Source organism: Oncorhynchus masou, chromosome 22, assembly GCF_036934945.1.
Source record: "Oncorhynchus masou masou isolate Uvic2021 chromosome 22, UVic_Omas_1.1, whole genome shotgun sequence".
Taxonomy (NCBI): domain Eukaryota; kingdom Metazoa; phylum Chordata; class Actinopteri; order Salmoniformes; family Salmonidae; genus Oncorhynchus; species Oncorhynchus masou.
In genome coordinates this window covers 39,335,522-39,348,972 of record NC_088233.1, presented here as the reverse complement: position 1 = coordinate 39,348,972, position 13,451 = coordinate 39,335,522, and the positions used below count along the sequence as shown (strand labels likewise).

The window sequence follows — 13,451 nt, the reverse complement described above, 5'->3', positions numbered from 1 at the left end:
TTTTTTTTTTTTTTAAATCTTAAAATATTTTATCACAAATAGATGCAATGTATCAAAATGTCCACTGTAAACAGTACTCTGTTGACCCCAAATAACCAGAAAATGTAAGTTTTGTACATTATTTACAAATGTTTGGAAAGAGGAATGGCGCATGAAAATAGTTCCCTTCTTCTATGTGGGGGGGGGGTGTTGAGAGACATGCTAGTCCAGCGCAATGATGTCATTATCATCATCAGCTGAGGGTTGACTCAGGTGTTGGCGCTTAGCTGAGGCCTCGCCTGTCTCAGCATCATGGAGCTTCCTCTTGTGGCCTCCTGACTCCATGCTGACAGCCATAGTGCTGGAGGACGGCGCCTCCTCGTCTGAATCAACTATCAGAATGTCATTCTGTTTAGCAGGAGCTAAGAGGTGAAAGGAAAGCAAGAGGAAAAAAAAGTCAGATGTACCTGTACCCCTTTAGAGTTCACATTCAACTACAGAAGAAACATTGCCTCATTCTCAGCACTATAAACAAATGGTTTAAGGACTGGACTGATTACTTATGACCAGGATTTGAATTATCAGATGTAGTCTAAAATAGTTAATTTCTGTAGACAATGTCAGTTTTGCTGACCTTCGGAAGAGGTGGACGGTTCTGAAGATTCTTTGTTGCCATTGGCAACGTTCTTTCCCTCTTCATGTGACATGGTTGGGGCCTTGTCAGGTGCATCACCCACCACCTCAAATTCCACATCCTTCTCCAAGTTTTCACTTTTTCAGCAGAAATACATTTACATTAGGGAAATACAAAGGCGAATACAGCACACAGAGAAATACATCCTTTGCTTACCAGTGAATCACATTAACCAGGAGTGTGTAATCCTGCAGAAAGTCATCCACTTGCAGACGGCTGCCATTTCGAATCGCGAAGTCAGACAGGAACTTGCAGTTGTTTGCTATGAGAAGAGAATGGTGCATGAAAAGATTTGTATACTGATGATAATAAGAGCGTATTCTGTTTAGGGGTGGGCACAGTTAATCAAATATCCCAACAGACGTTAGTATCGGATTATTTGCAAGAGTATTTAGAAGAAGTGCAACCAGGTGTGGCCTGCTGCAATAACCCTCTACAAGGTGTGGAAAACTTTCCACAGGGATGCTGGCATGTTGACTCCCAATACTTCCCACAGTTGTGTCAAGTTGGCTGGATGTCCTTTGGGTGGTTGACCATCCTTGATACACACGGGAAACTATTGAGCTTGAAAAACCCAGCAGTGTTGCATTTCTTGACACAAACCAGTGCGCCCGGGCTTGCACCTACTACCATACCCTGTTCAAAAGGCACTTAAATATTTGGTCTTGCCCATTCACCCTCTGAATGGCACACATACACAATCCATGTCTCAATTGTTTCAAGGCTTTAAAAAAATTACTATTTAACCTGTCTCCTTGTTGTTCAGTCTGTTTAGGCTCTAAAGATCATATCACTCACCTATTTTAAGACACATGTAGGCTGTGAAAACTGGTAAGAATAGGTTCTTGATTGTGTTAATGCTTTAAGGGAGTAGAGCTAAGAATCTCATCTCATGTAAGCTTGCCTCCCTCTTGGAGGGGTAAGCAGTTCGGAGAGTGCCTCAATTAACTAGCTAGCTAGCTAGCTAGCTAGCTAGCTAGCTACTTTGTCGATTTGACGTACAGTGTCAAGAAAAAGTATGTGAACGCTTTGGTATTATCTGGATTTCTGCATAAATTGGTACAAAATTTGATCTGATCTTCATCAAAATCACAGTCTGCTTAAACTAAATCACAAATCATTGTATTTCTCTTGTCTATACTGAATATATCATTTAACCATTCACAGTGTAGGTTGGAAAAAGTATGTGAACCCCTAGCCTAATAACTTCTCTAAAAGCTAATTGGAATCAGGAGTCAGCTAACCTGGAGTACAATCATTGAGACCAGATTGGAGATTGGTTAGAGCTGCCTTGCCCTATAAAAACACACAAAATTATGAGTTTGCTATTCACATGAAGCATTGCATGATGTGAACCATGCCTTGAACAAAAGAGATTTCTTAATATTGAATCTTCTGATTCACTGACTTGCATAAAGCTGGAAAGGGTTACAAAATATCTCTAAAAGCCTTGATGTTCAGTCCACAGTAACACAAATTGTCTAAAGTTGAGTTGTTTGGCAGGAACACACAACACTGTGGAAGAAAAAACATCCCAACTGTAAAGTATGGTGGAGGGAGCATCATGGTTTGGTGCTGCCTCAGGGCCTGGACACCTTGCTATCATTGACAGAAAAATGAATTCCCAAGTTTATCAAGACATATCGCAGTAGAATATGGAAGGCTATCTGTCCACCAATTGAAGCTAAACAGAAGTTGGGTGATGCAACAGGACAATCACCCAAACACAGAAGTAAATCAACATCAGAATGGCTTCAACAGAAGAAAATACACCTTCTGGAGTGGCCCGGTCAGAGTCCTGACCTCAATCAGATTGAGATGCTGTGGCATGACCTCATGAGAGCGCTTCACACCAGACATCCCAAGAATTTTGCTGAACTGAAACGGTTTTGTAAAGAGGACTGGTCAAAAATTCCTCCTGACCGTTGTGCAGGTCTGAGCCACAACCACAGAAAACATTTGCTTGAGGTTATTGCTGCCAAAGTAGGGTCAACCAGTTATTAAAACCAAGGGTTCACATACTTTCCCCACCCTGATCTGTGAATGTTTACACGGTGTTCAATAAAGACATGAAAACATAGTGTTAGTTTAAGCAGACTGTGTTTGTCTATTGTTGTGACTTAGATAAAGATCCGATCAAATTTTATGACCAATTTATGCAGTAGTCCAGGTAATTCCAAAGGGTTCACATACTTTTTCTTGCCACTGTAGTTAAAACAGGCACTACCAGATGGTATGATAGATAACCTATAGCAGCAAGTTTGTCAAACGAGCATGACTATGGCTACTTTCACTCTGTCTATCCATCCCATCTCTCACATATACCGGCCCCTGCCCTTCCCCCACTCTACTGCAGCTCTCCCGAGTCACGCAGCAAACAAGAGCTGTCTCACAAAAAACATGCATTTCGACTATCCGAAAGAATGTCATGATATTATTCGAACAGTACAAATATTTCAAATGCAAACCCTTAACTGTTGAGTGCAATATGCAGTCCTCTACTGGTCTCCTTTGGGACAGTCTGATAATATTCTGTGATTGTCTCATACCTTCTGTTTCACCCTCCTCAGAGGAGATAAGGATTGTCCCTTTCCCATCCTCGATCTGCACATCTGGCGCCACCATCCCAAACTTCTCCTTTAATATCTAACAAAGAAACAAGTCTTTAGCTGAACACATGGTTATGGAGTGGCAGGTAGCCTAGTGGTTAGAGCATTGGACTAGTAACAGAAAGGTCGCAAGATCGAATCCCCAAGTCGACAAGGTAAAAATATGTTGTTCACATAACCTTTATTTAACTAGGCAAGTCAGTTAAGAACAAATTCTTATTTACAATGACGGCCTACCCTGGCCAAACCCTAACGACACTGGGTCAATTGTGTGCCGCCCTATGCGACTCCCAATCACAGCTGGTTGTGATACAGCAGGGAATCGAACCAGGGTCTGTAGTGACACAAAGCATGGGGTTGCCCATCTGCATTTGTTTAGGTTACCTCGATGGGCTAATCATTTTTATAACCTTTATTTAACTAGACAAGTCAGTTAAGAACAAATTCTTATTTACAATACCCCTGAACAAGGCAGTTAACCCACTGTTCCTAGGCCGTCATTGAAAATAAGAATTTGTTCTTAACCGACTTGCCTAGTTAAATAACAGTATTAAAAAAAAGGTTAAATATATATGCTGATCACATTTCACTGTCATGCTTGCAACAAAACAAATCTTGTTTTGTTTAGATTTTACATGCAACCCACTAGTCAATATCTACATGGCTTTATCTCTTCCTCCCTGGTCAAAAATGTCTCAGTCTGTGCATTTGTCTGGCTTTATCAGTATGATTGTAAGCATGGTTACATGAAAAAGGAGCCAGAAAGCCATACATTACCTTGTCTTGTAGGGCCAGCACAAGAGTTTTGTGCACATTCAGTTTGACTGTGACTTCTGGCTTGCTGGCGCACACATAACAGTTGGCACTGGGTGGGTCCAAAGCACACGGAACCAGCAACTTTTTCCTGGGGTTGGGCTGTTTGTTCAGGAAGATCTAGGAAGACAATACAGGAATGAACATTGGAATAAGTTTCAGATCACACTAGCGATACACTAAAACAGCCCCGAGTTGCCATTAAATTATTCACAACCACAGGGTATCTGCAGGTTCAATGACGCTACATTTTTAATGGCACATGGAATGCAAATTAATACCAACTTGATGTCTGCACGCACCACACACACGCCAATATTCCTCTCCAGAAATGAGCACATATTGGCAAAAAGTTTTTGGGCTGACTTTCATCAGAAGGCTATAGCTTATATTATCAGGCAGGTGTGCCATTTTAGGCTTACTGATGTAGCATAGTGGCTAGGTTATAGATGGGTAAAGCATGGGGTTGCCCATCTGCATTTGTTTAGGTTACCTCGATGGGCTAATCATTTTTATAACCTTTATTTAACTAGGCAAGTCAGTTAAGAACAAATTCTTATTTACAATGACGGCCTACCCTGGCCAAACCCTAATGACACTGGGTCAATTGTGTGCCGCCCTATGCGACTCCCAATCACAGCTGGTTGTGATACAGCAGGGAATCGAACCAGGGTCTGTAGTGACACCTCTAGCACTGAGATGCAGTGTCTTCGACCACTGCTCCACTCGGGAGCCCTTTCATTAGCTAGATCACAAACTAAGTGTTCAGAATTTTGGGTTCAATACCAAAACCAGCCTAGGATAATGACACTCAATATCATAATGATACCACTGAAAAAAATGCATTAAAGTCAAATATACAGCACTGTTACTCTCCATCTGGAGAGCTAGGCCACATAGGAGTCAGATTAACAACGTCCTGTTGAGCAGTGTGCTAGAGTAGAGCTGGACAAAAAGTCTACACACTCAATAGCTCGCTCTGAGGTATTATGCTATAACATTAGCCTACAACCAAAAAGTCTAATAAATTCCTTAAAACAGGTATAAAATGGCTATACTTTGAAGCAAAGTAACTATGCAGGAGAGCTCTAGACTTACTTTTTCCCGGTGCCAAGTAAGACCTGGCAAAAGTCAGATATTTCAACTAACATGTTCAGGGAACACATGAAGGATATTTATGTGCAGTATGTCAAAGCAGGATCCAGAATAATCACTTTTATTTTTGGCTCTTTAGAGAGATTAACTTGCCGGCATTGTTTGTGCACATTGGCATAGGCCATGCCTATATGCTACATAACTCAAATCAAATGTTATGGTCACATGCGCCAAATACAACAGGTATAGAATTTACAGTGAAATGCTTGCTTACGATCTCTTTCAAACAATGCAGTTACATTATAAAAATAGTAACAAGAGAAATTATCTATGCCAAGTGTCGGCTGGATTGGTGTAAAGTTCACCGCCATTGGACTCTGGAGCAGTGGGAATGCATCCTCTGGGAGTGGTGGTTCACACTCAGCCATCCGGCAGCCCAACAGACGATTCTGTTTGGTGGATGTCAGGAGAACGGTACCTGCCCGAATGCACATTGCCAACTGTAAAGTTTGGTGGAGGAGGAATAATGGTCTGGGGCCGTTTTTCATGGTTCGGACTAGGCCTCTTAGTTCCAGCGAAGGGAAATCGTAACCCTACTGCATTCAATTACATTCTAGACAATTCTGTGCTTCCAACTGTGGCAACAGTTTGGGGAAGGCCCTATCCTGTTTCATGAAATTGCCCATGTACAAAGCAAGGTTCATACAGAAATGGTTTGGCGAGATCGGTGTGGAAGAAGTTGACTGGCCTGCCGCGCCCTTGACTTTAGGGGCCCCCAGTTACACGGCAACCATCACAGCTACTATTACAGAGAATGATACAAAATGACAGGCAGGTAAGAGGGCTACAACAAAACCGTTCCGTCACCAAATGTATTTTGAAATAAATGCTGTGTTATGTACTTAAAATTATATGAGTTTTGAAAATAGTTCCCCATTCCTACTGTCAAACTTCCCCTGGGGTGTATTCATTAGTTGCACACCACAGCAAAACATTTAGCAACGGAAGCGGTTAGATCCAAATGGAAAATGGTATGCAACGAAAACAAGAGTTTGTATTGGACAAGCTCAGGTTCGTCCTGTTTGGTTCCTAGTTAAAATGACAAAATGTTTGAAGGCTTAGAACCACCCTTAGCAGAAAGGATCACTCCTGATTTCTCACCGTGCGACACTGCTCCACATCTCCTGAAAGAATCTTCAGTGCCTCCAGCACTATGAGGCCAGCAATGACTGCATTGGTCGTGGCAATCGCTGGAATGATGTTCCCTGCCATGGCTGCAAGGAACAATTTACAACACATCAAAACAGCTTACTAGGAAACAGACCTTGCAAATTTTATCAAAAGTAAAATCACTTATTTATATTAAATCAAAATGACACATGCATTTGTAAAAAAATAAAAAATAAAAATGTTAGACAGCTTTCACTCAAAATACCCACACTTGATGTCAAAACGGCTCTTCATATTCATGCTGAAAATATACATGCGCAGGTTGGCAGCTGCTGTCACAAAGTCCATCGCTGGAGGGTCATCCTAGCAACAAGAGGAAGACAATCAAATGGACTGCCAAAGAACTTGCAATGCAACTTTAAGCTTAAACTATGAGCGCGTCAGCTTCACCGTTCTGTTGTACCTTGATAATATATTGTGTTCCAGTTTAGACCCTGCACAGTTACCCATCCAAATCCATTCCCTGTGTGTCCTCACCTTGTCCCACACAAGCTCTGCTCCATCCCCTTTGTCAGCCAGCATGGAGTGCAGGGTTTCCACACTGCGGGAGAAGAGCTGGCAGTAGCCTGCCACACACAACACCTGCTGGTCCTTCAATCCCGTCCCAGTCACCCCCTGGGGACACGCTATCACACAGAGAGAATCACAAACCGAAACCTCAAAGCTTCTGTAACAAGACCAGAAAATGAATCAGAAAATATTCAAATTCAATTTGTATTAGAATATTTTCTAATTCAATTTCTTTGAAAAAAATTAAAATAAAAAACTAATTCAAATTGGAGCAATATAATATAGGATGCTAATATCTTACTAAGTTTCTGATGCTCAAGCCAATCCAGAGGCAGTGGGGCTTTCCTCTTCTTCCACAGCTTGTCCATGGTCAGGAGGTACTGGATGTCATCTTTAAAAAGCTGGAGGACCACACAAATATAGTTCTGGACTAGTAGCTATTTCTATACATTTTAATACCCATAGCTTAGGGTAATAAGCTGCTTGACAACAAGACATGGGGCCACATTCAAGCAGTCCTCGAGTAAATGCTTGCTCACCCTTAAGCCTACAGTACCTTGTTGAAGAGTTTGACTGGGTCGTAGCCAGTAGAACGTGCCCAGTCCTTAGTGGACACACGTTTGATGTCTCCATCCTGGTCAGATGCTGTGGCTCGGGCTTCAGTGTCTGCAGGGTTCCCTGGGAATAGGCAACAAATATCCAATGGCATATATTATTATCCCAATGAAGCCCAGAGTACACACGACTCAGTCGCATGGAGACCAGGGAGAGTGGCAGTTGGAGAATGTTCAAGGGTTTTGTTATACTCACATGAAAGCTCTGGGTCAGCTGTGTCAGGGGACACCTCTTGATCTGCATCTTCCTCTCCAAAAAGCTGGCTGAGGTGAAGATAGAACTGGATTGTCAATACCATGGACGACAGCTCAACCAACCTGATCGCAATAACAGATCTACACCAGGAATCCCATCATTAACCCCCTATTGGGTAAAATGAAAAGTCATCTACTTCGCAATTGTTTACTACGAGAGAGATACAAGCACTTTTACTAAACTTACTTGAAAAGGTACTTGGCCCACACAATGCAATGTATGGGCTCAGATGGGGTGTTGCGAATGGTGCAGCCAGGGAACGTTTTCTGTGTGGGTTTGGGCTGGCACTCATAGCACTCAGTAAGACCCTGTAGTGTGTAAAAACAAGAAGAGGGAGTGGTTGTTATGTGTTACATTGGTGCTCAACATTAACAATTGGATGAATGGTACTCACAGGTTGTGGTTGACAACTACACACATGTGATTCACAATCAAATTTTAAACTCATCCTTAGATGTTTTAATCTGTTTCTTACCTTCTTAATAACGGTCACCTGCCCAAGGTAGCCAGCTGTGCCACTCTCAATAAGGGGAATGTCAGCTGCAAGACACATCCTGTTCACATGGTTACGAGCCGCTGCAAGGAAGAAAAGATTCAGCTGTCAGCAATGTTCCACAAAATGTTTTTAAAAACATGTTTTATGCTCTTGTAGGAAGCAATCACCCCTATTGCTGACTACAAATGCTCTATAACTGGGCTAATAACTCACTAACTAGCAAAAAAAAAAGATATGAACAAAATGTACACACGTGGCTACATGCAGCTCTTGCTTTGATCTCAAAACAAGCGCAGCTACTCAGGACCGCTCATGCTGTCAACAGTTCAGTTCAAAGTGCCACAGATCCATATATCGCATTGATCCATTTGCATATAGGCCTACTGCAGCTCTGATTGGTTATGCCGCACCGGTCTGTGTAGAGTACGGTCTGAGTAGTGTGTGTCAATTCAATAGAATCCTACTCCGATGCGTTCTGCATACAACAAATCTCTTGGATACTTAGTCTTGCATAGTTTGTTTTGTTTCAATATGTTGCATTGAAAGGGGCTAATATTGCGTTGATTCAATCACAATTGCCAGAGTAATGGGAAACGTTGAGTGTTAACAGGGAAAACTCTAGTAAGTTGTGAAGTTCAATCTCGTGCTTCTCTCCATGGGCTTATATTTCTTCTGTGTGGCAGTCCACGGGAGCTGAACGGCAGTCTCGGGCTACTGCACGCAGCTTAGAGGGAACATTGGCTGGCGGTAAGACAAGGACCATAATAATTGGGAAAAGATAACACATATACTCTACAAACAGACAAATTGACTAGGGATCAGTATTGAGGGTTTCATTAGGAAGGCATTGAGATTCCACTATACCTCGATTGTCCAAGGCATTCATTACAAGCATGAAGTTCCTGAAGAATTCCACATTGTAATCTGGACTGGGAAGGACAAACAGACCAAGGACATCTCAGTTTTCCCATCGGCAACTCATGGTGACAAACACACACAATATCATATGCACAATGAACAATCATGCACATAACTACAGTAGTTAGTTGACTTACTTCATGATGCTGTCATGGTAGGCCGTGATATTGGCAGTAGGACAGAATTGCAGCACACTCTCTTTGGCCACCTGCAAGACAGCCACAAGTTCATTTATAGTAGGGGTTGGCAACAGGCAGCCCCCAAGAGTTGAGTAACAAAATAAAAAATATATAATAAATAAAATAAACGTAGCTTTGGGTCAAAAAGACTAGAAATCACCAGTTGTTCAGCTTAAAACTATTTTGATTTAGGAAATCTGCTCCCAAGTATTCCCACAAATAAAAAGAGAGGTGATTGTGTCTCAATGTAATCAAGGAATGAAATGTTCAAATACAATCTATTTTGGGGCTTAAATTGTGGTAATTTGCAATGTGCAAATTGTTATATTTATTTTCCAGCATCGTGACTATCTGCTCTGGGGGGGAATGTTTTTTTTTTTTTTTTTTTTAATCAGCCTGCGGTTGAATCTAGTTGCCTACGCCTGACATAGTATTTTGGTTGTATAGCTACATAGCCTACAGCAAAAGTGAGAATGGACCAAAAGGATCAAGTAGTGATGCATGTTTGTGAAAATAAATATTGGGTCCCCTACCTGAGCCTTGGACTTTCCCACATGTTTCTTCTGGAACAGGAACTGTCTGTTCAGGTTGCTCACATCAATAATGTCCAGATCAATCTATAAGGAACACAGATACAGCCAATTAAAATCCAAATCCAAGTTAACAAGACAATTACTAATAGCTGCAACAACAAAAAATGTACATTTTGTCAGGTTCACTAAAAGTGTGAATGTATGAAAGAATTTGCTTACAAGCAGCAATGTATCTAGCTACCTAACAGAAATGCACATTAAACACCTGAGGGGTAGAGTACAAAGCAAGATCAATGACTGACCAACCCTGCAGCTAAGCTTATTTACACTGAGCCACACATTTTGGAATGGCAGTGTAGGCCAATCAGCTCATTTGTTCAACGCGACATGCCATTCCATATTGGCCGTTGTGGCTACTGCCAGCTAGCATGAGGACGAAAAGGGCAGTTTTCCAGGAACAAGCAACAGTATCTCAATCTTCGATGGAGCAGTGTCGATAAAGATAACATTTGGAGTGCAGTGGTATATTCCATCCCTGCATTGAGGTACATTTTCAGACCCATATCTCACACCGGCTCTAAAAGTGCATTCGTAAAATACTCTCTGGCGCTCTACTCAGACATCAGAGCGCTCTCTTCTGAGACGGTTGATCTGGGTGTTCTGGCCTCACAACTAGTCAAGCACCCAAGCTAACTGTCTCGAGTTAGCTAGCTAGACAACTGCTTCCAGGCACAATTGAGAGAACACTTCACTCTGACCATTTTTACAGTGGAAGAAAATTACAAAATTGTCAGACTCCAGTCACCCAAATCGTAGAGTGTTCTCTGCTACTGCACGGAAAGCTGTACTGGAGCGCCAAGTCTCGGTACAAAAGGCTCCTTAACAGTTTATACCCCCAAGCTATAAGACTGCTGAAGAAAGAATCAAATGGCTGTTTTTACACAGCTGCTGATTATCTATGCGTAGTAACTTTACCCCTATCGAAATGTGCAAATTAACTCAAATAACCTGTACTCCCGCACCTAGACTCGGTAAGGGTACCCCCTGCATATAGCCTCGTTATTTTTACGTAATTTTATTGTGTTGCTTTTTGTTTGATTTTTTAAAACTTTATTTACTAAATATTTTCTTAACTCTATTTCTTGAACTGCATTGTTGGTTAAGTGCTTGTAAGTAAGCATTTCACGCTACACCTGTTGTATTCAGGACGTTACAAATACATTTTGATTTGCCCTAGTAGAGCTGGTTAGGCTGTTTTCGTGTTATCTAGGTCGTTAGTGATTAACTGTGCTGTTGAAAACAATTTCATTTAACATTTTTGCTGACGTTTGTCACCGGTCATATTCAACGGATGTTTTGTGTTGATAAATTCATCAGTTATTCTGCGCTCTGGCACACTCAGCCAGAACACCCAGATCAAACCTACTCCGAAGCCAGAGTCCAGTGTGCGCTCTGAACGCTAAGAGAGCGTAACGCTCTGAATTTACAAACGCCCCAAGGGCACTCTGCCACTCCAGTTTGAATTTAGGTACGGGCGACATGGGTGGCATTTTACCGGGGCGGAACCGGGCGCCGAGGGGGGTATGCCCAGGGCGCCATATTGAAACAAATAGCCAAACCGAAAACAGCAGACAAACATGCTTACTGCTACTAAGAACAGTGAAATTTAGGCTAAACTGACAACGGATTGAAGAGCAGAAATCTCAACTATCAAGCAAATCGCAGCAATGAAGAACACGAAGGGGAGGAGATTTTCGGCACAACACCTGGAAAGATGAGACTCCTTAGTATTGTATAACGTTACAGACCACAAAGTCAGAACATGGCGCACAATTTAGATGAAGTGACAACTGTTAACTAGGTAGTTATGTTCATTCATGACTATATCTAAAGAGAACGTCACCACTTAAATATAGACATGTTAGAATACAATTATTTTCAGATTAGCTAAATTTAGCTAGCTAGGCCTTTTATATCACCCGGCAAGTGTCCGCCCCCTGCACGACTTACCACTTCTATATTTTTGAAACCGGTGAGAACAACATTTTTCAAGAGCTCACAGCCAATTCCTCCAGCTCCGACCACCAGCACCCGGCAAGTGGATAAGGAGTCAGCGAGCTCTTTTCGGAGAGACCCCACTAGTTGTAACGTTACCATTGTTGACCGCTTCAAGACAGAAACTGTAGAGGACGAGATAGTAGCTTCTTCTTTTGTGGATTTTATATGGCGGTTGGCAACCAACTTTAGGGTACATTACCGCCACCAACTGGACAGGAGTGTGGACCAGAGACAGTCAAGGTCTAAATCCTATCCAATATCAACCTGAGGAACTCCCTGCCCCCACCTTGTCCTGGATTTTATACAGGTGTCTTCCCTTACTCTCCCTATTCCACAACTCTTGCCAATTATTTTTAAGGAGTGTTCTTATTAATCCATTGGCTTCTGCTTTACTGATTGACAATTCCATCTCAACATTAGGATGTTTAAGAGCCTGCTTAGCAATAATATCCACTTTTCTCCCACATTACATTTACATTTAAGACATTTAGCAGACGCATGAGCTGGTACCCAGAGGAACATCACATACCCCCATCTATTTCAAATTAAATTGTATTTGTCACATGCTCCAAATACAACAGGTGTATAAGACCTTACCGTGAAATGCTTACTTACTCCACCCTATTCAAACACTGAAACTGCGAACCACTGCTTTTAATCAGGGCAAGGTGACTGGAAACATGACCAAATACAAACAGTGCAGCTATTCCCTCCGCAAGGCTATCAAACAAGCTAAGCGTCAGTATAGAGACAAAGTAGAATCTCAATTCAACGGCTCAGACACAAGAGGTATGTGGCAGGGTCTATAGTCAATCACAGACTACAAAAAGAAAACCAGCCCAGTCACGGACCAGGATGTCTTGCTCCCAGGCAGACTAAATTACTCTTTTGCCCGCTTTGAGGACAATACAGTGCCACTGACACGGCCTGCAACAAAAACATGCGGACTCTCCTTCACTGCAGCCGAGGTGAGTAAAACATTTAAACGTGTTAACCCTCGCAAGGCTGCAGGCCCAGACGGCATCCCCAGCCGCGCCCTCAGAGCATGTGCAGACCAGCTGGCTGGTGTGTTTACGGACATATTCAATCAATCCCTATACCAGTCTGCTGTTCCCACATGCTTCAAGAGGGCCACCATTGTTCCTGTTCCCAAGAAAGCTAAGGTCACTGAGCTAAACGACTACCGCCCCGTAGCACTCACCTCCGTCATCATGAAGTGCTTTGAGAGATTAGTCAAGGACCATATCACCTCCACCCTACCTGACACCCTAGACCCACTCCAATTTGCTTACCGCCCAAATAGGTCCACAGACGATGCAATCTCAACCGCACTGCACACTGCCCTAACTCATCTGGACAAGAGGAATACCTATGTGAGAATGCTGTTCATCGACTACAGCTCGGCATTTAACACCATAGTACCCTCCAAGCTCGTCATCAAGTTCGAGACCCTGGGTCTCGACCTCG

General features: G+C 42.4%; 1 protein-coding gene across 1 annotated transcript; it reads right to left on the bottom strand.

Moving 5' to 3' along the window:
* Positions 1-12,155, bottom strand: LOC135509483 (SUMO-activating enzyme subunit 2-like). The gene is made up of 17 exons (XM_064930182.1): positions 11,937-12,155; positions 9,927-10,010; positions 9,352-9,422; positions 9,161-9,225; positions 8,276-8,376; positions 7,987-8,108; positions 7,741-7,808; positions 7,487-7,608; positions 7,232-7,331; positions 6,898-7,046; positions 6,630-6,723; positions 6,352-6,464; positions 4,060-4,215; positions 3,223-3,319; positions 830-935; positions 614-750; positions 1-401 (listed from the first exon to the last, which is right to left on the bottom strand). Exons 1-17 carry the CDS (start codon positions 12,081-12,083, stop codon positions 202-204), a joined length of 1,932 nt encoding a protein of 643 aa, XP_064786254.1. The 5' UTR covers positions 12,084-12,155; the 3' UTR covers positions 1-201.
* Between the last annotated feature and the right edge of the window lie 1,296 nt (positions 12,156-13,451).

Bases quoted from the DNA above. Each gene is read 5' to 3' on its own strand.
- LOC135509483 (XM_064930182.1), bottom strand. From the start codon at position 12,083: ATGGTAACGTTACAACTAGTGGGGTCTCTCCGAAAAGAGCTCGCTGAC. The intron at 8,109-8,275 runs GTAAGAAACAGA...TACACACTACAG, and splicing joins AGGTGACCGTTATTAAGAAG to GGTCTTACTGAGTGCTATGA. The intron at 6,465-6,629 runs GTGGGTATTTTG...TGTTCCTTGCAG, and splicing joins GAGCCGTTTTGACATCAAGT to CCATGGCAGGGAACATCATT.